We start from the raw sequence: 21305 nt of genomic DNA, 5'->3' as shown, positions 1-21305 counted from the left end.
AGCCTGGCAAAGCAAGCTGTGACGCAGAAGGAAGCCAGAGAGAGGGAGAAGGAAGCAGACTTGCTCGAGGGCCTCATAGGAACACTCTGGGGACCTCCTCTGCCCCCCAGGCTGCATGTTTTGACACCCCTGGTTTAGGCAATGTGGTGGAAAGCGCTGTTAACCCACAACCAACTTATGGCAATCCCATATGGCTTTCAAGGGAAGAGACATTCAGAGGTGGTTTGCCATTGCCTTCCTTCGCACCATGACCCTGGTATTCCTTGCTCTCCAGGCCCGACCCTGCCGCTAGGCGATTGCCTAGGGTGCCGGCCTTCTAGGGGCAGCAAATTGGGTACTCCCCCCTGTGATTCGGTAATGTTATCAGTGCCGGGGGAGGGGGCGCCAGAAATCAGCCTTGCCTAGTGTGCCAGTCTAGGGCCAGCCCTAGAGATCTCCTCCCCAAATTATTAGCCGAGGCTAACCCTGCTTAACTTCTGTGGGCAGGCGAGCCTTGGCCATCCCAGTATTTAGCTGGCAGCCGTGTCTTCATTCGTTTACTTACGTTTGTTCTCCCTGCTCCATCAGGGCTTTGATGGAAGAGAAATCCTCAGGAAGGCAGCGTTGAAACTGCTTTATGTTTCGAAACGAATGGGATTTATCGTGTTGGGGAGGGAGAGCTTAACCTTGACGCTCCTCGTGCTGGTTGAGACTGTTGGTCCATTGAGGAAATTTGCCTCACACCGAATCTGACCCCTCGGTCCATTAAGGTTTGCAGGGGCCCTCCGGGGGTCTTCACATCATACCTGCTCCTTCATCGGAGTTGCTGGGGCCTGCAGGGCCGGCGCTGGGCTTTCTGGCGCCCTAGGCGAATCACCCACTAGCAACCCCCTCCGTTATTAAAAAATATAGGGAAGATGAAGAATGCCCAACTTGAAACTTTTCACATTTTTAATTTACTGATTTTTAATGTGATGTTATAAAAAAATTGTGAGAATAAGTGCTTGCTGGCCGCACCAAGAAGGAGGGGGGCGGGGTAGGATGAGGTGGAAGTCGCACTTTGGGGAGAGGGGGGTGGGCTTGGCTTTGTTGAGGGCAGCTTGGTGATGGGAGAAGACAAGGGGACAGTGGTCAGGAGCCAGAGCCAAGCGTCTGGGAGGGGGCACCCAGTGGTGCTCCCTAGGCCAGGTGGCGCCCTCTCTCCTTCCCCCCCTCCCCCCCTCTCTCTCTCCCCCTCCCCCCCTCTCTCTCTCCCCCCCCCTCTCTCTCCGCTATCAAGTGAAGCCATTTCCACAACGCAAAAGTGAATGTTTTCCTCCTCGATTGATCCAAGTAGTCAGCCGTGTTGGTCTGAAGTAGAACAAAATAGGAGTCAAGTTGCACTTTTAAGACCGACTTAGTTTCATGCAGAACGTAAGCTTCCGTGTGCCCTCTAAGCACACTTCATCAGACGAGGAATCTGGTACAGTGAGCAAAGCTACACATCTTAAATTTGTACCAGTTTGCATTCTGAGCCACTACCAGCTATGTGTGGCTTTGCTCACTGTACCGGATTCCTCTTCTGATGAAGTGTGTTTAGAGAGCACACGAAAGCTTACGTTCTGAATAAAACTAAGTCGGTCTTAAAGGTGCAATCGACTCCTAGTTTGTACCCCTGCGCTATAGTATCGGTGCGTGCATTTGGACTCAGGGGGGAGGGGATTCTTTTTCATGACTCAGAAGACCTTAGAGAGCACACGAAAGCTTACATTCTGAATAAAACTGTTGGTCTTAAAGGTGCCACTTGACTCCTATTTTGTTTTTCTTCTAGTTCTTGCTTGGCAACAGCAGGGCGTGGGAAAAGGCATTGCTTAAAGAGGAATCTCAGGCCAGTACAGTCTCTTGTGAGGTGGCCTCACAGGGCTGTATTATTTTGCTTTTGGCAGATGTACTTCTCGAGAGGGAGGAGAACAGGCACAGACTGTCAGAACAACAGGGCAGTTTGAGCACTGAAGAAATCCTCAGCCGGATGCTTACGTCTCTCCTTTTATGCCCTCTGCCAGAAATCTGGGTGGCCCCAGACTTGATCCCACCCCGTTCAGTGGTGCTATGAATGGATCAAGACGGAAACTCTGCCCGTGGCCAGAGATGAGAGTCAGGCCCCCTTAGTCTGAGCCAAAAAGGAACTTATGATCCAGGCCCTGAATATAGAGGAAACACCCCCTCACCTTCCAGGAATATTTCAGGCATATTCCTCCCTGGTTGCTATCTGCCATATGGCTCCCTATTAAGAAAGGCTTAGGCAGTCAAGGCTCTTTTTTGTAAGCTCCAGGAGGATTGGCTACATCAGGGGTGTGTGGCCTAATATGCAAAGGAGCTCCTGCTAGAATCCCACCCCTGCATGCATTGATGGCATTCCGGTAGCAAACCCCTTCACAGGCATTTGTAGGAAACACTGCCTCAAGAGGGAAGGAAAATAGCCAAACAGGAGATTGGACTAGATGGCCTGTATGGCCCCTTCCAACTTGGTGATTCTAGGGGTACCCCTTGCAGCTGGCAACCACCAGCATCCGATACAAGGAAAGTTCTGCTTAGAACTACCCCACGTCGCTGCCCCCCTTTATTTCACAGAAAGAGAGCAATTGAGAACAAAGCACTATGGTGATCCATGGGCAGACAGAAGGGCTGGCTTCTTATGAGATTGCGGCACATTTCCCCAGCTCTCTACAATCAGGATCAGTCTAGAGCAGGGGTGTCAAATGTGTGGCCCAGGGGCCAAATCAGGCCCCCGAGCAACTGGCTGTTGTTGGATTCCTTCTCCTTCTCCTTCTCTTGTGCTTCCTTCTGCATCACAGCTTGCTTTGCCAGGTTTACAACTTACAGATACAGACCTGAACAACACCTGAACAGCATACTCAAGACTGCTACAGCACAGACATTGTCTCCAGATTTCGATGTGGTCATTCAGAGCAAGAGGTGCCAGTTATTATTGCAAGAGTGCTCATCTTTTAAGCATGTTGTAAGTTTTAAAAAAAATCTTTGTATTTGTGTCTTTTATGAAGTTTATCTCTCTTGTTATCTGGAACACATTTTATGACACGTGGCCTAGTCCGGTAAGGTCACATTTATGTCAGATTTGGCCCCCGTAACAAATGAGTTTGACACCCCGACAAGGTGTTTGTCTAGCCGCTGCTTCAAGACTGCCAGTGAGGGGGGAGCTCACCACCTCCCTAGACAGCTGATTCCACTGCTGCAACTCTTACTATAAAAAGTTTTCCCTAATATCCAGCTGGTAGCTTCCTGCCCTTAGTTTAACCTCATTACTGAGAGTCCTAAAACCTCTGCTGCTAACAGGAACATGGCAGAGCCTGAAACTCTATTGTTTCAAAGTAAAGACAATTTGTTCAAGCCATAGGAGATCTATCTGGCTAAATCTAAGGGAAAAAATCGGGGGGGGGGGGGGGACGGGATGCATTCAGCCAATTAAAAGCTTTCCAGACTCCCAACAATCCTGTTTTATCTCAGGTGGGCAGAAAAATAGTTGCAATCATCAACTTCTTTAAAAAAAAAACCCCTCAATCACGGAATGATTTGGGGAGGGACGGTGGCTCAGCGGTAGCACATCTGCTTGGCAAGCAGAAGGTCCCAGGTTCAATCCCTGGCATCTCCAACTCAAAAGGGTCCAGGCAAATAGGCGTGAAAAACCTCCGATTGAGACCCTGCAGAGCCGCTGCCAGTCTGAGTAGACAAGACTGACTTTGATGGACCCAGGGTCCGATTCAGTAGAAGGCAGCTTCGTATGTATGTATGTTCAAGAAAACTTCAGGGGGTCGGCCTGGCCGAAATCCACTCTTTTCGGAGTGTCTGCCACCTTGTTAAATGGGAAATCGTTGACCAGTATTTACTCCACAAGCAGGAGAGCTCTGGGCTGAAAGAAGAGCACGCAGCGCTGGCAAAGGCAGTGAGTTTTACACCTACCAGGTTACAGCCTTATCCGGCGACTGCCACTGTCTGAGCAAACAGCCCGGCAGAAGCCAGTAGAGGGGAAAACTTCATTGGACTGCAGAGGGACAGAAAGAAAGGGAGCTGCTGTCCTTGGACACAGCAGTGAGAGATAAGAGGGAAGCGTTGCTGCAGGCGTGCCAATGGGAGGAGCAAGTTCCTCTTTAGGACTCCTTGCTACACATGCTAGAGAGAATGGGGGGAGGGAACGATAGTGGGGAGAATTCACATCCCTTAAGAAATCTGTCTAGGTTTTTTTTTGGGGGGGGGGGTTTCTTCCCAGGTGATCATCTAGCTGTACAGTCCTTGTCAAAAGGGGTGGGGCTCGTGCTGGGTTTAATTCCTGGAAATGCCAGCATTGCATGTTACAACAGCAGTCAACAAGCCAGCCTTTCCTGGGCTTTAACCTCTCTCTCACACTCACACACACAGGCTCTGTTGCACAACTGGATAGACCGGGAAGAGATACCTTATCACCTCTCAGGGTTCATGGGAAGTAGTGCGCAGTGCTTTGCCCACCTCAGGGCAAAGCCGTCACGAAATGCAGGACGTCAGAGTAAGAAACACATTTAAGATGCCACAGACGTTTGGGAGGTGAAGGGGCTTGTGGCTTCTGTGCACAATTATTAAAACCGGGCAAGCTCTGATCCTACAATATTTACAAGTCAATGAAGTGCGTGGCCTGTAAGCACAGATGCTTGTTTATATTAAAAAAGGCAAAGGTAGTCCCCCTGTGCAAGCACCAGTCGTTTCTCACTCTGGGGTGACATCGCATCACAATGTTTTTGCGGCAGACTTTTTTTACGGGGTGGTTTGCCTTCCCCAGTCATCTACACTTTGCCAACAAGCTGGGTACTCATTTTACAAACCTCGGAAGGATGGAAGGCTGAGTCAACCTGGAGCCAGCTTGTGGGTTCTCAGGTCGTGAGCAGAGAGTACGGACTGCAGTACTGCAGCTTTACCAATCTGTGACACGGTTAAGTGTTCACTCTCTGAAATCTAAGCATACCGCCTTATGCGTGACCTGGCTCATGCTATTGCCCGCTGCTCGGTGGTCTAAGGCAGGGTTCCCCAAACTTTTCTTTCCTGTGGCCCGGTTATTTTTACACTTCTCCTTTGTGGCCCACTAAAATTTGGGGGTGGAGCCAAGAGACTTTGGAGGTGGAGCCGGAAGACAGGAATTATGTCATTTCCTGTGGTGTCAACGGCCAAGTGATGTCACTTCTGGGGCACACTGAACCAAAACTCCACCTTTTCCTGCGATGTCACTTCCAGGACACTCCCCCAAACCTGCCTCTTCTTCTGAAGTAACTTCATTTTCAGAAAAATCTCTCAAACTCATGCTGGGCCAAAATGGGGGTGGAAAGTGGGCGGTCCTCTCTTTCCACTCCCACACCTGCATGCCCCTTTGTTTGTGTTCTTCTCCAGATTGCAAGCACTCCTAATGCCCATGTTTAATTGCCTGCACCACCTACACACCCCTTCCTCAACAGCACTAGCTAGTGTATGCAGTTGGGAGTGCTGTTGCCATCGCCATCAGGAATGACAGCACTGTGTATCACCCATACTGGGCCCTGGCAGCTGCTGTACCTCAAAATATGCTGAAACATTTAATAGGCCCTTCCTTCAGCTGCTATTACTAGAACCCTGACTCAAGGTATAACCAAGCTTGCTTGGGTTCAAGAAAATCTTTCGACAGCTATTTTTCATACTTTTCTTTGGCTGAAACACTGGGAAATTGCTGTGGAAGGTAGCAGAGAATTGTGCCGCAATTAATGAATTAATTTCAAGTTATATGAAGTTCATACAAGCTTTTCTGTAGTTATCTCAAAAAGGATATTTATGAGGGGCCTGCGGCTTTTTACTGGCTGTGTTTCCCATGCCTTTAAAAGCAACCTGTTCTGCAGATATTTAGCCAGTGAACTTCTTTCATCCTTTTTAATATCTACAGGAGTTTAATTTTGGTGTCAGACAGCTGTTAAAAGCAGGACCAGTAAAATGGTGCCAAGTTCATAGTACCATCACTTCCAGTGCTGTTGAGATATATAGCAGTAATCTCCAATAATCTCTTTCTGCCTCACACCTCTCACTCTCTCACAAAGAAATCTAATAGAAAGACCAGCTGGCTACAACTGGGGCTGCCAACTTTTCATTGGCAGAACTTCTATGTCTGCAACAACAGTATGAACAGAAAAGTTTCATCCAGTAAAAATGGAAGGAAAGAAAGAAAGAAAGGGAAAGAATGAAATGGAAGGAGAGGAAAAGAAGACATGGAAAGAAGGAACACAGGAACATAAGAGGAGCTTTGTTGGATCAGGCCAGTAGACTATCCAGTCCAAAATTCTCTCATATAATGCTCAAAAAGCACCAGAATGTTCACCAGTGGGGCCAGGGCACTAGAAGCCCTCTCACTGTTGCTTCCCCCCCCTCTCAGCACTAAGAATACAGACAGAGCATCACTTGCAGGGAAAGAAAGAAGGGAGAGAAAAAAGCCTTTCTTACCATCAGATGACCCCAGCGAGTAACAATTCTGCCCAGGGGTCATTTGGTAAAAAAAATGGCTACTGGAATACCCACTCCCCACCCCTCCTGGCTGAAAAAAACCCATAAACACTCTTCTTTGCCGCCCAGGCCTCCCAGGGAAATCTCCCCAAAAGAGCATACTGCAATGCACATGAAAGCTAATACCTTGAAGAACACTTCATGGGTCTAAAGTGCCAGTGGACTCCAGCTTTTCTCTTAAACACTGGGAGGGGGGGAGAAGAAAGGAGAGGCACCCAGCTCCTCTCTGCATAACACAGAGATGGGGGAAGGAAAGAAGCAAAACAGAGCTCAGGCTTTGCAGCCTGTGTCAGTCTTCAAGGCTAGCTTTTCTCTGCACAACAGAGAGATGGGGGAAGGAAGAAAGCAGAGCAGAGGTCATGCTTTGCTGGGGGCAGGGTTAGCTTGACTTTTCTTGTGACCCGGTAGTGAGGCTTCAATGGTCTGGTACCTGGTCACCACCCTGCAAATGGGAAACACTGTTCTATGGGATTTCAGACAAGGAAGTAAGCCAGAAACTATTATTTGACCCTAATCTGCAGTTCATATTGAATTGTGCTAAATTTTTAAACACAGCTCATGAAATTTGCAAAGATAAAGTCCAGATGTAATTTAGAGGTAAAGAGATTTTGGTGAGATTTTGGTGAGTTTTGCATAAGTGCCAACAGGGAAGTCTCCATTCAGAAAAAGAAAGAGGATACGGTTCCATTTGAATGTGTTTATGGTTTAATTCACCCCTTTAAGAGAGAATTGTCATTATTTCCTAGCAGGAACACAAAATGCACCACGTTCTCACGAGCCTGGGAGAAAAAACTTTTTCAGTGTGAGAAAGATATAGGATGTGTGTAAATATACATATATACATACACATTAGCGCACACACTGGAGTGTGTATGTGCATATATACTCCTACGTATGCACACACATAGACCCACACCGTCAGTGGTTTGTGTATGTGACACATTTCTAATATCACACACATACATACGCTTCACTGAAGTCGGCGTACAAAATGTGTAGCTGTCCCCTCCCCTCCTCCCCAATACTATCCAATAAAGTACATGATTTAAAACAAATCTTAATATAGAAATGACATGTCATCGATCAGTAATTTACACTTTTAAAAAATCCAGCCACAAAAAAAACAAAAACCAAAAAAAGGAACCCTGGAAGCTGAAACAAGATCGCTACGCCTCAGTGCTTCTACCAGCTTTCGAGAAAGAAACGTGGTTATTTACTATGGGATGTAAAGGCAACATTGAGATTTTGTTTCTTTAAATTACCCAACTAAGCTTTAAATAGTACTGCTGCTCCAAACTGTCGACCACAAAAAATTTCCCGGAGCAAAACATTTTGAGAAAACAATCCCCTCCCCTCCCACCCTGCTTACCTTTTTCGTGCAGCATTTACTCCCCACTTGTCACTGCTGCTTCCCCCTCCCCCCATTTTGACCCTTTCGCACCTTCTCTAAACGGGGCTTCCTTCCCTGTCCACCAGAAGCCGATCCCAGCCAATTGGCGACCCACGTGCTAAATTTTTAGCCATAGCTCATGAAATTTGCAAAGATAAAGTCCAGCTGTAATTTAGAGGTAAAGAGATTTTGTGAGATCGTGCTGCGTCACGAAAGTCAAAATTCCAAAATGAAAGCACGGCTTCTTGCCCACACATAGGGGGTGGGGAAAATTTTTGCCCGCCCCCCCCCCAAACCACCAGGGGTGGTATTTTGCAAAACAAAACACCCCTTCTCCTCTCCATTTCCTCTCAGCGATAATTTCAAAACCCTAGAATCACAAACGATTGAAGTCCACTTAGAGGCCAACCGTGGCTTACGCCCCCCAAGGCGTTTCTTCAGCGTCGAATTGCGCTGAAGAAAGTCATTTTGAGGCTGCTCGACGACAGACAATGGACGGAAGTAGCGGCTACGAACACTTCCGTCCTGAAGCACAGACGGGGATGCAAATTGTTCAGGAAGAACGGAAGAGTCAGGCCATGGGGCGCTGATCAGACCGAATTTTTAACGTGTTCGGCAAAGCAAATTTTCCCGCTGGTGTTCGCTCTCCCGATCAGTCACCTTCGGCGAAATCCCTCACACAATTCTGACAACAGAACCGGTTATGGGTGCACGATATTTGCATCCGAGAAGTCTTTTGTTCTGAAAGGTCCAACTGATTAAAGAAGATGCAGGAGAAAGTAAAACCCCTCTGGTTAATATGTGCGCTCACGGAAGAGCGAACCACCTTTCTTGAACGGCTGATCCCCCTGGTTAAATTAAGACTATGTCACCAAGGTTGGCTGGCTTTGGGAGCGGGAAGGGGGAGAGCAGAAAACCAACCAGGATTCATATCCAGTGCCTGCATCCCGAGCACATGGAGGGCTGCAATCTTGATGTGTTCTGCAGGTACACAGAAGCAGTGCTGTGTCACAGCTGGCTGCGGAAAGAAGTGAACTGAACTGCTGATGTTTCGCCAGAAACCAGAATTAGTGTAAGACAAACGGGCAGAGGTTAGAAGGGCCCATTCCAGGGGAAATGTTTGTAGTGTAGCCATGAAAGGCGGACAATGCTCCGGGCGGGTTAGATTCTGTTACGGGGGCTCCTGCGGCGCACCATGAAAACAGCAATGCTCCGGCCTCCTTTCTGACCCAACTTGAGAACTGCAGTCCACAGAAGATGCAATCCAAGGGAGCCGCCTTCGTCCTCGTGGGTCCATCGTTGAGTATATGTTAACGAGTTTACGACAAAAATGCAATTTACAGAGAGCCCCGTTCGATCCAGCTGGGTGCGACGCTCACACGGGGGGGGGGGGGGGGGATTCCTCCACGGCGACAACCTTCTCGAGGAGGGCTTCTGAAACGGCAAGAAAATCTGACCGTACAAAGAGCTGCTTTACGCAGTGGGGAAGGAGTGGAACGGTTCCTCTGCCCGCCTCAACCCGACTGAGGGCATTTTCGCAAGTGGAATGGGGCTGCACCACCAAGAAGGAAAAGAGAGAGGCCAGTTTTCAGTTCCTCGGGCGGTCGAAAGGGACTGCACAAATCCTGTGCGTGCAGCCAAACCCCAGTGGCACAAAAGAGTCTGCTCGCAAGAGTTCTCAACAGTTTGGCGTTCCTACTAACCGGAGCAGCTTGATTCATGGGCGGCCGCCAACGCAGGGGACAGAGAGCTCATTGTAATATATCTGTGAAGTTACGTTTATATACTATCAGGATCCCAGGCTGCCACACGCACAGAGAAAAGCCACCATCCAATACATCCTGTGGCAGCATCAATGTGTTTTCTCTGAAACCCCATCTAATGAAGCAGGCGCCCGGGAGAGGGCGCGGGAAAAGAAGCGTCTCTCGAAGCTTCTGTCTCGACTGCAAAAACACTGCACCACACACACACACACGCACAAGAGAAAACTCCGACCCTCGTTTTTGGAAAACTGGAACGACATCGCTTTAGTGTGGACTCTTGCTGGGGGAAGATGGACGTCCCTGTCGCTCGGAAGAAGAGCCCTGGCTCCGGAGAGGTGGAAAACAGAGCAATGACGGTTAGCCCAAGTGGTATCCCATGACGGAGAGCCAAAAAAATCGTTTTCCAGATGTGTGTTCCCAAGGAAGCGTGTGCGCAAAAAAAGCAAGCAAAAGAGCGCAGACGGGTGTTATGGAAAACGGGGCCACTCGATGGGTGACTCGGGGGCTCTACGACCGGACTGGCCGGACACGGCAACACAGAGCAAGGGGAAGGGCAAGCTCAGAGCTGGAAGCCTTCCATGGGAGCCTCACACTGCTGGAAGATGTACTGCTGCTGGCCAAGATCCACCTGCGGGGCAATACTGCTGTCTTCCTCCTCCGTCCCAAAGTAGTGCTCGATGAGATCGAAGGCTTTCTGGTAGATTTCTTGATTCTCGTGGCTCTGCAGGAACTCAATCTTATCCAGTCCTGCAAAAGGAAACACAAAACCCTCCTCAAATCTAGAGCGAGGACGGCACATGCACACATAAAAGGGGGTGGGGAATGAAGACTGTACTGACATGTGGACAGATGAAGCTGCCTTACACTAAACTGGCCCATCAAGGGCAGTACTCCCTGCTTAGACTGACTCTGTGTTAAAGTAGTATTTCCTTCTGACTGTCCTGAACTTACTGCCCATCACCTTCGTTGGAAGCCCTGGAGTTCTAGTCATTTTGGAAGAGAGAGGGGGAAAAAAAGTCTTTGTTAACCCTCTTCGCCCCATTCATGATTTTACAAACCTCTGATATGTCCCCCTTAGTTGTCTCTTTTCTAAACTAAAAAGTCCCAGACGCTTCAGCCTCCTAGGGAAGGTGCCCCAATCCCCTAATCGTCTTTAGCTGTCCCTCCTCTGCATTTGTTCCAGCTCTGCCATGTCCTTTTGGAGATACAGTGTCCAGAACTGGGCACAGAATTCCAGAAGAGGTCATACCACAGATCTATACAGGGACGTTACAATATTGGCCATAATTGACACTAACGCAGCTCAGCATCCCTAAGTGACACGTCACTATAGCATTGTGTCAATTACTGATTATTTTTTTTTTTAAAAAAGCCCCGGAAACCTTCTAGTGGGGAGGGGGTGGTGTGGTGCAGAGGAGGCTGAGCAAGGGAAACAGCCAAGTGCCCACTCTGATATCACTGCAAATCAGGGCTTTTTTTGAAGCAGGAACTCCTTTACATATTAGGCCACACCCCCTGATGTAGCCAGGAGCTTAGGGGGCTCTTAGTACAGGGCCTACTGTAAGCTCCTGGAGGGTTGGCTACATCAGGGGGCGTGTAGCCTAACATGCAAAGGAGTTCCTGCTACAAAAAGAGCCCCGCTGCAAACGTGGATGCAACCTAGATCTCTTTCATGAGGACCCGTTTGGGATTTCAGAGGCAAAAGCCCTCAGGGCAGCCGCATTCCTTTACCTCTCCACAACCCCAGACTCAGCAAGTGTTGCTTAAAAAGTCAGAGAATGAGGTAGAAGAGAACACATCCCTGTGGTCAACTGAGCTTCGCAATCAATGCTAATGCATTCCAAAGGCCTTTATTCTTTGTCAGCCTGCAGAACAATTAAAGATAAACATTTTTCCAGATAAAGAGCATTAAGAAGCCACGACTGCATGTGATACATGCTGTCAAGTAGCTATAAATTAAGAACATAAAAACATGAGAAGCCATGTTGGATCAGGCCAATGGCCCATCCAGTCCAACACTCTGTATCACACAGTGGCCAAAAATATTTATTTATATATATATACACACACACACACATATACTGTGGCTAATAGCCACTGATGGACTTCTGCTCCATATTTTTATCTAACCCCCTCTTGAAGCTGGCTATGCTTGCAGCCGCCACCACCTCCTGTGGCAGTGAATTCAGGAGGTGGCGGCGGCTACAAGATGTCCTGTCATGGACAACCTTGTACAGGTCTTGTGAACTGAGGGCCTTGACTTCCTTCATTGAGTCAATCCTTCTCATGGAGGATCTTCCTCCTTTCCTACTGCCTTCAGCTTTTCTTTGCATTATTGTCCTTTCCAGATTTCCACCAGGAGCTCGCTCATGTTTCGAGGAGGGGGTGCAAATCCACGCTTTCTGTTATGTTTGCACTGAGTAACTGAAGAAATGTACACAGGCTACACAAACTGGAAAATTAAAGGTGACCAACAGGTAGCTGGCTCCAGGTTGACTCAGCCTCCCATCCTTCCGAGGTCGGTCAAATGAGTCCCCAGCTTGCTGGCGGGAAGGTGTAGATGACTGGCGAAGGCAATGGCAAACCACCCCGTAAAAAGCCTGCCGCGAAAACGTCCTGATGTGATGTCATCCCATGGGTCAGTAACAACTCAGTGATTGCACAGGGGGATTACCATTACCGGGTTTTTTTAAACAGAGCGGGGGTGGCCAAACTATGGCTCAGGAGCCACATGTGGCTCTTTCACACATAATGTGTGGCTCTTGAAGCTCCCACCACCCCGTTGGCTAGCTTGGAACATGCATTTAAAGTTGCTTTCTTTCCACCTCCACCTCCCCCCCATCTATCTGCCTTCCTTCCTTGCGGCTCTCAAACAACCGACGTTCATGTCTCATGGCTCTTGAACATCTGACGTTTATTCTGTGTGGAACTTACGTTAAGCAAGTTTGGCCAGCCCGATCCAGAGGTTGGGAAGGATGGTGGCTCAGTGGTAGAGCATCTGCTTGGGAAGCAGAAGGTCCCAGGTTCAATCCCCGACATCTCCAAAAAAAAAAAGGGTCCAGGCAAAGAGGTGTGAAAAACCTCCGCTTGAGACCCTGGAGAGCCGCTGCCAGTCTGAGAAGACAATACTGACTTTGATGGACCGAGGGTCTGATTCAGTAGAAGGCAGCTTCATATGTTCTTATGTTTATCAGGAAATATCGAAGGGAAGTGAACGCTTAAGGACAAAAAGATTTGAAAATGTATTGCTTCTGCTTGGGCCGGCGTTTGCCAGAAAGCCTGCTTCCCTCTGCTTTGGGATAATAAACGAGGCCCATTAATTACACCACTGACAAAGCAGGCCTGATGTAAAAGTGAATCTGCTTAATACGCACAGCCCTGCAGCTGCCACACACACACACGCCCTTACCGTAGGCCTCCTCGATGAGGGCACAGTATGGGTTGATGCCAGTGCCGCCACGCCTGGCTTCCTGTTCGCCCAGCCGCAGGATGTTTTCCAGCCCGTTGAGTGCCACCTGCACGATCTTCGAGTCCATCACTGTCAGGAGGTCACAGAGGGGCTTGATGCAGCCGAGCTCGACCAGGTACCTGAAACAGATCGCGGATGGTCATTCACTCCAAAGGGTTTCAAGGAAGGCAAGGCGATTAGAAGGCACACCTTCGGGATGTCACATGTCAGAGGGTGCAGGGTCCGGAATGGGACAAGGTCAGCAGCTCAAGGGGAGCTCTCCTGGGAGCTTTTTCCATCAGGCCCTTCTGAGCCTGCTCTGTGTCAAGCATGCCATTTCTATATGCTGCCTCTAGTGGTGTTTAGCAGCCAAGCCAGATACAAAGCAGAACACTCCTCATACTCTTCCCCGACCCCCCCCCCCCGTTTCCTCCTTCTAACCAAAGGGTACATAATAAATCCATCTGGACCCAGGATGTTTAGAGTAACCTTGTGGTTAATGGTGTAGAGTGCCTCTCCCCCAGATTCACACAGCCAGGTCTTATCGATTCCCAGAGAATGTGTGAGAAAGGGAGATGTCTTTATTAGCTGACATTCCTTAGTCATAAAGAGATACTAGTGAGTAGCCTTTGAACCCTCGACTCAATTTGCATCTTTATGTTATCCTTTTGAAGTTATCTGTAACCTTTCCCTTTGAAGCATGCCTATAAGTTACTATGCAATGCTATGTATGTCATTACTTCCAAGGAGTCCGTCCTTGGGCAAGCTATGGAGTTTCAACAATAAAGCAACTTTTGATTAAAGAACAAAAGCTTGATTATTGAGAAATATCGACGCTTGACCCTCTGCTACTTACTTGATCTGCTCAGCAGAACCGCCGGAGGTTGCGTTGGTGATAGCCCAGGCCGCCTCTTTTCTTGTCCGGAATTCGGCAGTTTGTAAAATATTTATTAGGGCTGGGAAAATGTTGGCATCTATGACCGTCTGGGAAAAAAAAAGCAAAGCGCAGTAGACTGTCATTGGCCATGCATTAGGATTGCTCACATTAAAGCCTTCTCCCTCCCTTGAGTTCATTTTAATCCATGACTCTGAAAGCATTGCTTGGTGTCTGGCGGGATGGTTGTTCCTAGGCCTTCAAGTCATACCTTCTAGTCCACTAGACAAAGGATGCGGCACAGATTTATTTTGATCATGGGAGAATTCCCCTGAGCATCTATCTCCAAATTATCAAATACAGGGCGTTTTGGGTAGAAAAAGCTCATCAGGGACTCATTTGCATATTAGGCCATACCCCCCTGATGCCACCGTTGTTTCTACAATAAGCCCAGCAGGAATTCATTTACATATTAGGCCAAACCCCCTGACACCAAACCAGCCGGAACTGCGTTCCTGCTTTAAAAAAAAAGCCCTGATCAAATATATTTGCGTGGGAAGAACAGTTAAAGCCCTTCTCTGGAAGTTTTTCAATTATCCCCATCATTTTTTTTTGGAAGCTTGTTGAAAACTCTGCACAACTAACCAAAGGCACACAAAAAGTCTGTCAACTTGCACACTCAGCTACAGGACTAGGGCTGGATTTTATCCTAAGGAAGGGGGAGACCATCTCTCAACCAAACCAGCTCAGTTACCTGGATCTGGGCTCTGTTTCCAGCTGTGATGTTTGATATTGTCCAACACGCTTCCTTCTTAATCGACTCCTTAGGGCTGCTTAGCAAATGTAGTAAACTCTGCAGGGCTGAACAGTTCAGGATCACCTGAAAGAAAAAGAAAGAGCACGCTCAGGTTGTGCTTGGAAGATAATCCCCAGAGTTCCCAGTGAACTTTGACCTCAGAGAAAACAACACCAATGGAAGCAGAAAGGCACAGAGATTTCTGCGGATCTAAAATGTAAAGAGGAAACTTGCAGGATGGAGTTCTTCTGCCAGGCTTTTGACTGATCTGGTGGGCGTTCCTTTGTCGTTGTTTCCCCTCCCATTTTATACTCATGGTGCTTGTACAGAGTAGACCAAAGGTGTCAAACATGTGGCACAGGGGCCAAATGAGGCCTCCGGAGGGCTCCTATCAGGCCCGTGAGTAACTCACTGTCACCTGCTTCCTTCTCCCTCTCTCTTGCTTCCTTCTGCATCACTGCTTGCTTTTTCAGGCTTGCTCAATCGCACAGGAGTTACAGAGCAAAGCTCCTCCCTCGGGGAGGAAGTGGGGGAAGGAGAGCTAGCTTTGCCAGGCTCTCTCAGTCGCACAGCAGAGCTACAGAGCCAAGCCTCTCTTCCTTCTGTTGGCTGAGGCTCAGCAAGCTTGTGAGGTGGATTAGGCTGAGTGTGTGTGTTTATCTGTGCCCTTTATAAAGTTTATAACTCCCTGACCTGGCATTACATTTTATGACACACATGGCCCTCCGGCCCAGCAAGGTCAAGCTCCGGCTCTCATAGCAAATGAGTCTGACACCCCTGGAGTAGACTGTCATTGGCTATGCATGTTATTATATGTTTGCTGCTTATGTCTGAAATCGTGTTTGTCTCTTCTGAATATGCTGCTCTGATTTTATTGAAACTGTTTAATTTTGATGTTTGGGGAGGGACAGTGGCTCAGTGGTAGAGCATCTGCTTGGGAAGCAGAAGGTCCCAGGTTCAATCCCTGGCATCTCCAAAAAAGGGTCCAGGCAAATAGGTGTGAAAAGCCTCAGCTTGAGACCCTGGAGAGCCGCTGCCAGTCTGAGAAGACTACTGACTTTGATGGACCAAGGGTCTGATTCAGTATAAGGCAGCTTCATATGTTCATATGTTTTGCTGTTGTAAGCTACCCTGAGGCCGCTTGTGGAATAGGGCGGGGTATAAACAAAAAAAAATTAAATTAAACTTGGAGGGGGGAAGCAGAAAACTGAAGGCTTTCAAGATTCTCACAAGATTTGCTCATAGACGAGAAAAGAGAAAAAACATTTTTTTTTTTTGCCCCCAAACAGCAAATCCACCATCGGCTGGGGATATTTAGGTGAAAAATGCTGACCCATTTCTAACTGCTCTCCTGGAATAAAATCCCACACAGCTCTCTCATAGAACCCTGTGATATTAATTGCTACCTTAATGGACAGGAAAAGACATACACTTCTAACATCTGCAAATGACAAGACTGGGGACTCACAGAAGACAGGCTAATGGTTCAAAAGGAAAGCTGCAAAAACAGGTGAGATTTAACAAGGCAGAGTGGAAAGGCCCTGGACTTTGGTAAGAACTGTCAAAAGGCTGCTTCAGGAAGGCCTGCGGGCAACAACTTTGATAGCGGAGTTGAATAGCCACGCACTGGGTAATCTAAAGGCCTCTACCATACACAGAAGAGACGGGATCCAGGCAGTCTCCATGTGAGACAGGAAGCTGAGAAGACCTAACAAGGAGAGACTGAGAAGGGGGCAGCTTCCCTGTAAGGTTTCCCAAAAAACTTTTCATCCGCCCTTCAGTCTTCACCGTCCACCTATATTTGAAAGCTGGATCCTCAATCTAACAGCCTGTCCCACAAGGCTTCAATGAGGAGCAGCCGGAGCAGATCCAGATTCAAATGGCAATTCCACCAATCCCCCCTTTCCTCTGCAGGCTCCCTATTCATTCCTTCGGGTCTATCCTCGGAAGCAGCATTTTATGTGGATCAGTGGGCTGATGGGGAGGGAGGGGCAATAAAGGGTCATTAAAATGGCACTTTCCTCCCTCCCTCCTCCACACTGTGGCCCACTGATCCCCACAAAATGGAGCTTCTGGGGGATAGGGGGCCTGAAGGAATGAATGCGTGGGGGGGGGGGGCTGCTGCACGGGATCCAACCTCCCCATACACCAAATTCTATGTATTTATACTACAGGATTCTAGTGAACATCGTGCATCCATTTTCAAGACTCTTTCCATCTTTACAGATGGAGGAGTTCATTTCATAAAAGACAGATGTAGGAAAGCCACCCTATCAATGTTTGATTCCCCACTCCTCCACTTGCAGCTGCTGGAATGGCCTTGGGTCAGCCATAGCTATCTGCAGGAGTTGTCCTTGAAAGGGCAGCTTCTGGGAGAGCTCTCTAAGCCCCATCCATCTCATAGGGTGTCTGTTGTGGGGGAGGAAGGTAAAGAAGATTGTGAGCCGCTCTGAGATTTGGAGTGGAGGGTGGAAAATAAATCCAATATCATCATCAACGTTTAGACATAGGCTGGTTTGGTGTAGTGGTTAAGTGCGTGGAATCTTATCTGGGAGAACCGGGTTTGATTCCCCACTCCTCCACTTGCACCTGCTGGAATGGCCTTGGGTCAGCCATAGCTCTGGCAGAGCTGTCCTCGAAAGGGAAGCTGCTGTGAGAGCCCTCTCCAGCCCCACCCACCTCACAGGGCATCTGTTGTGGGGGAGGAAGGGAAAGGAGATTGTAGGCCGCTCTGAGACTCTGTCCTTGAAAGGGCAGCTGCTGTGAGAGCCCTCTCAGCCCCACCCACCTCACAGGGTGTCTGTTGTGAGGGAGGAAGGGAAAGGAGATTGTAGGCCGTTCTGAGACTCTGTCCTTGAAGGGGCACCTGCTGTGAGAGCCCTCTCCAGCCCCACCCACCTCACAGGGTGACTGTTGTGGGGGAGGAAGGGAAAGGAGATTGTAGGCCGTTCTGAGATTCTGTCCTTGAAAGGGCAGCTGCTGTGAGAGCCCTCTCAGCCCCACCCACCTCACAGGGTGTCTGTTGTGGGGGAGGAAGGGAAAGGAGATTGTAGGCCGCTCTGAGACTGTCCTTGAAGGGGCAGCTGCTGTGAGAGCCCTCTCAGCCCCACCCACCTCACAGGGTGTCTGTTGTGGGGGAAGATATAGGAGATTGTAAACAGCTGGCAGAGATTCAGGTGGTCTGCAAGAAGGACCTGCATTTTCCAGCCCTAACATCAGCACAACGGAAGGGGCTTAAGCTGGAGTTACTCTGCAGAGGGGCTGCCCTGCGTGTCCTCTGCTTTAAGGCCCAAACAATTCTGCCACGTGTTGCTTGCCAATCTCAAAACCCGCAAAGGCTCATCTGCGTCAATACCTGGGTCTGGATATCGTCTCCTGTCACAATGTTCCCGACTGCTCGCAAGGCGGGAGACACCACTTTGTAGTCATTGTGCCTGAAACAACAAAGGAACAAGGGCTTCAGTCCAACAGACTCGCGCGGTCTGGAATAAACAGAGCCCAAGAAACCAGAGATTTATTTAATTAACTTTATTTATTTACTTAATTTATGACTTTGTAATTTAATTGTACTTTAACTGCATTTCATTGCATTCACTGTACTTTATTGTCATCATGGTATGTACCATGTCCTGTGAGCCGCCCTGAGCCTGCCTCGGTGGGGAGGGCGGGATATAAATGAAAATGTATTATTATTATTAATATTATTATTAGAGATGCATCGCAGAAAATATGGGCCTTTTCAAAAAAACAAGATACGGGGAAACAGGACCGTTCCCTTTGTTCAATTATGGCACAAATATTTCACCGCTAGTGTGCAAATCTCGGTATTCTGTGTTCAGCACGTCCGTTTCCTTTCCCCCCCAGCTCTGCCTCTCTCTTATATTTCTACTATCCTGAAGATGTGAAACTGCCTTACACCAGGGGTGTTAAACATGCGGCCCCCGGGAGCCAGAAGAGGCCCTCAGAGGGCTCCTACCAGGCCCCCCAAGCAACCGACTGTTGTCTGCTTCCTTCTCCCTCTTGCTTCCTTCTGCATCACAGCTTGCTTTGCCAGGTTTGCTCAATCTCACAGGAGCTATAGAGCAGGGGTGGCCAAACAGCAGCTCAGGAGCCACATGTGGCTCTTCCACACATACGGCGTGGCTCTCAAAGCCCCCTCCACCCCATTGGCCAACTCAGAAAAGGCATTTGTCTCTTTAAATCACTTCTCCAAGAATGCATTTCAAGTTAAAGTTGCTTTCTTTTTGACCTCCTCTCTCCCCATCTTCCTTCCTTCCTGCTCTCACATTAAGCAACTTTGGCTACCCTTGGCAAAGGCTGTTTCAAGCAAAAAGATTTTGGCCCAGAGGAAGCGTGCGTGCTCCAGCCACAGAAGCAAGAAAGGAAGGCAACGCGCCAATCCCGCTTCAGCAAGGCAGAGGCCGACGTCTGCACGGCAGAGGGCGCACACATGGTTTGCTCCGAAGTCCTTACATCAGCAGCTCCACGAGTCTCCTGCACACTCCCGCGTCAATCACGGCCTGGATTTTATCATTGGGGCCATCGGATAAGTAGGAGAGGGCCCAGCACGCGTCAGCCAGAACATCCGTGTCATTGACAAACAGCAGCCACGAGAGCACGCTCAGACAGGGGGACACCTGCAAAGAAGGGAGAGATGCGAAGGATCAGGGGACTTGGCACACACAAAGCTGAGTTAAACAGGATCAGACCCTTGGCTCAAGCTCAGTATTTGTCTAGGCCAAACGGCAGTGAGTCTCGGGTTTCCGGTAGAGGTCTTTTGGAAGAAAAAAGGAGAAAAAGACAACTGCAGATTTAAACCCCACCTTCTCTCTGAATCAGAGACTCAGAGCGGCTTGCAATCTCCTTTATCTTCTTCCCCCACAACAAACACCCTGTGAGGTGGGTGGGGCTGAGAGGGCTCTCACAGCAGCTGCCCTTTCAAGGACAACTCCTGCGAGAGCTATGGCTGACCCAAGGTCATTCCAGCAGCTGCAAGTTCTCGCAGATAAATCACGTTAGATGGACTGAATGTGAGATATGAAACACGGACAGACTCCAGTGCTTCTACATGGTTCTGCCAGACAAGTGTCCGCACTCTTAACCACTACACAAAGCCTACCTCCCGACCCTTCTAGCTGGAGACGTCAAGGACTGCACCAAGGGCTCTGCCTGCAGCCTCAAAGCTGTACATGTGAGCAGTGGCTCGTTAACACAGGAAGTTCCTGCTCAGAAGCAGTCTGGAGTCCCACAGGACAATGCGGAGTCTTGTGAGCAAAAAATTCTATGAACCCCAGAGAGCACTGAGGTCAGCAGGGAAGGACCTGCTGACTATTCCCGGGCCGAAGGAAGCAAAGCTGCAGAGTACCCATACTCGGGCTTTCTCCGTTGTAGCTCCACACTTATGGAACCAGCTCCCGGAGAAAGTGCGGGCCCTGCGGGACTTTGACCGATTCCGCAGGGCCTGCAAGACCATCCTCTTTGGTGAAGCCTTCACTGACTAAAAACTGAGAGACTGCTTAAATGATTTGTCATCTGTCGGAATAGCACCAAGATGTTAATTTTATCGTTTTACTGTTTTTAGAATTTTAATTAATTGTTACCTATTGTTTAAATTATTGCATAATCTGTTATATTAATTGATGCTGTTAGCCGCCCTGAGCCTGCCTCGGCGGGGAGGGCGGGATATAAATAAAATGTATTATTATTATTATTACTACCTTGTGAGCTACTGGCATTAAAGTGGTGAGCTCCTGCCTAAATTACTGTGCTCAGGGGCTGTCCTTCCTGCACAGGCCGAGCTAAGACAAAAATGTGTGAGCCAGAGGCTAAAAAAAACTGTGAGCTAGCTCACATGAACTCAGCTTAGAGGGAACACTGGCATAGGGTCTTGCATGGCCCATTGCCCATTTTAAGATTTCAGCAGCCATATTCTGCTCAGGATACAAACTGCTCTGCTCAGCGGGGGTGGGTGGGTAAGGTATTAGAGGGAACATTGCCTGCAGCTGAAAGCATGCTCCTACTGAAGTGATATTCCTGAACAAACAGGTTTCCCACCGAGGAACAGGTCATGCTTAAGAACACGGAGACCATGCTACTTTAAGAAGACTGCAGATTTATACCCCTCCCTTCTCTCTGAATCAGAGAAGCTTACAATCTCCTTTATCTTCTCCCCCCACAACAGACGCCCTGTGAGGTGGGTGGGGCTGGAGGGGGCTATAACAGCAACTGCCCTTTCAAGGACAACCTCTGCAAGAGCCGTGGCTGACCCAAGGCCATTCCAGCAGATGCAAGTGGAGCAGTGGGGAATCAAACCCGGTTCTCCCAGATAAGAATCCGCACACTTAACTACTACACCAAACTGGCTCTCTAGTATTAACTAGCATTAACAACAGCATGGATCAGACAGAACAGCCAACAAAGGTTCTGTTGCGACCCCAGACAGAAAAGATCCTCAAAGCTTGCTAGCTTTCGATAACCAGCTAATGAACAAGCCCCACTTTCAAAGCAAACCA

The 21305-nt window shown here is 48.7% G+C and overlaps 1 protein-coding gene across 1 annotated transcript in view; it reads right to left on the bottom strand.

The window, feature by feature from the left end:
- Positions 1–10094: 10094 nt before the first annotated feature.
- The window catches only part of KPNA1 (karyopherin subunit alpha 1), a 28474-nt gene continuing 17263 nt past the window's right edge, over positions 10095–21305 (bottom strand). The window contains exons 8-13 of the mRNA XM_060236833.1: positions 19267–19430; positions 18149–18227; positions 14752–14877; positions 13980–14107; positions 13085–13263; positions 10095–10422 (exon numbers count right to left, since the gene is read on the bottom strand). Coding sequence (XP_060092816.1) covers positions 10235–10422; positions 13085–13263; positions 13980–14107; positions 14752–14877; positions 18149–18227; positions 19267–19430 — 864 coding nt within the window. The 3' untranslated portion in view covers positions 10095–10234. The remainder of the gene's footprint in view (positions 10423–13084; positions 13264–13979; positions 14108–14751; positions 14878–18148; positions 18228–19266; positions 19431–21305) is intronic.

The sequence above is a fragment of the Heteronotia binoei genome, chromosome 4 (genome assembly GCF_032191835.1).
Source record: "Heteronotia binoei isolate CCM8104 ecotype False Entrance Well chromosome 4, APGP_CSIRO_Hbin_v1, whole genome shotgun sequence".
In the NCBI taxonomy this organism is placed as follows: domain Eukaryota; kingdom Metazoa; phylum Chordata; class Lepidosauria; order Squamata; family Gekkonidae; genus Heteronotia; species Heteronotia binoei.
The sequence above is the reverse complement of the archived record's forward strand: the minus strand, read 5'-3'. Positions and strand labels throughout refer to the sequence as shown.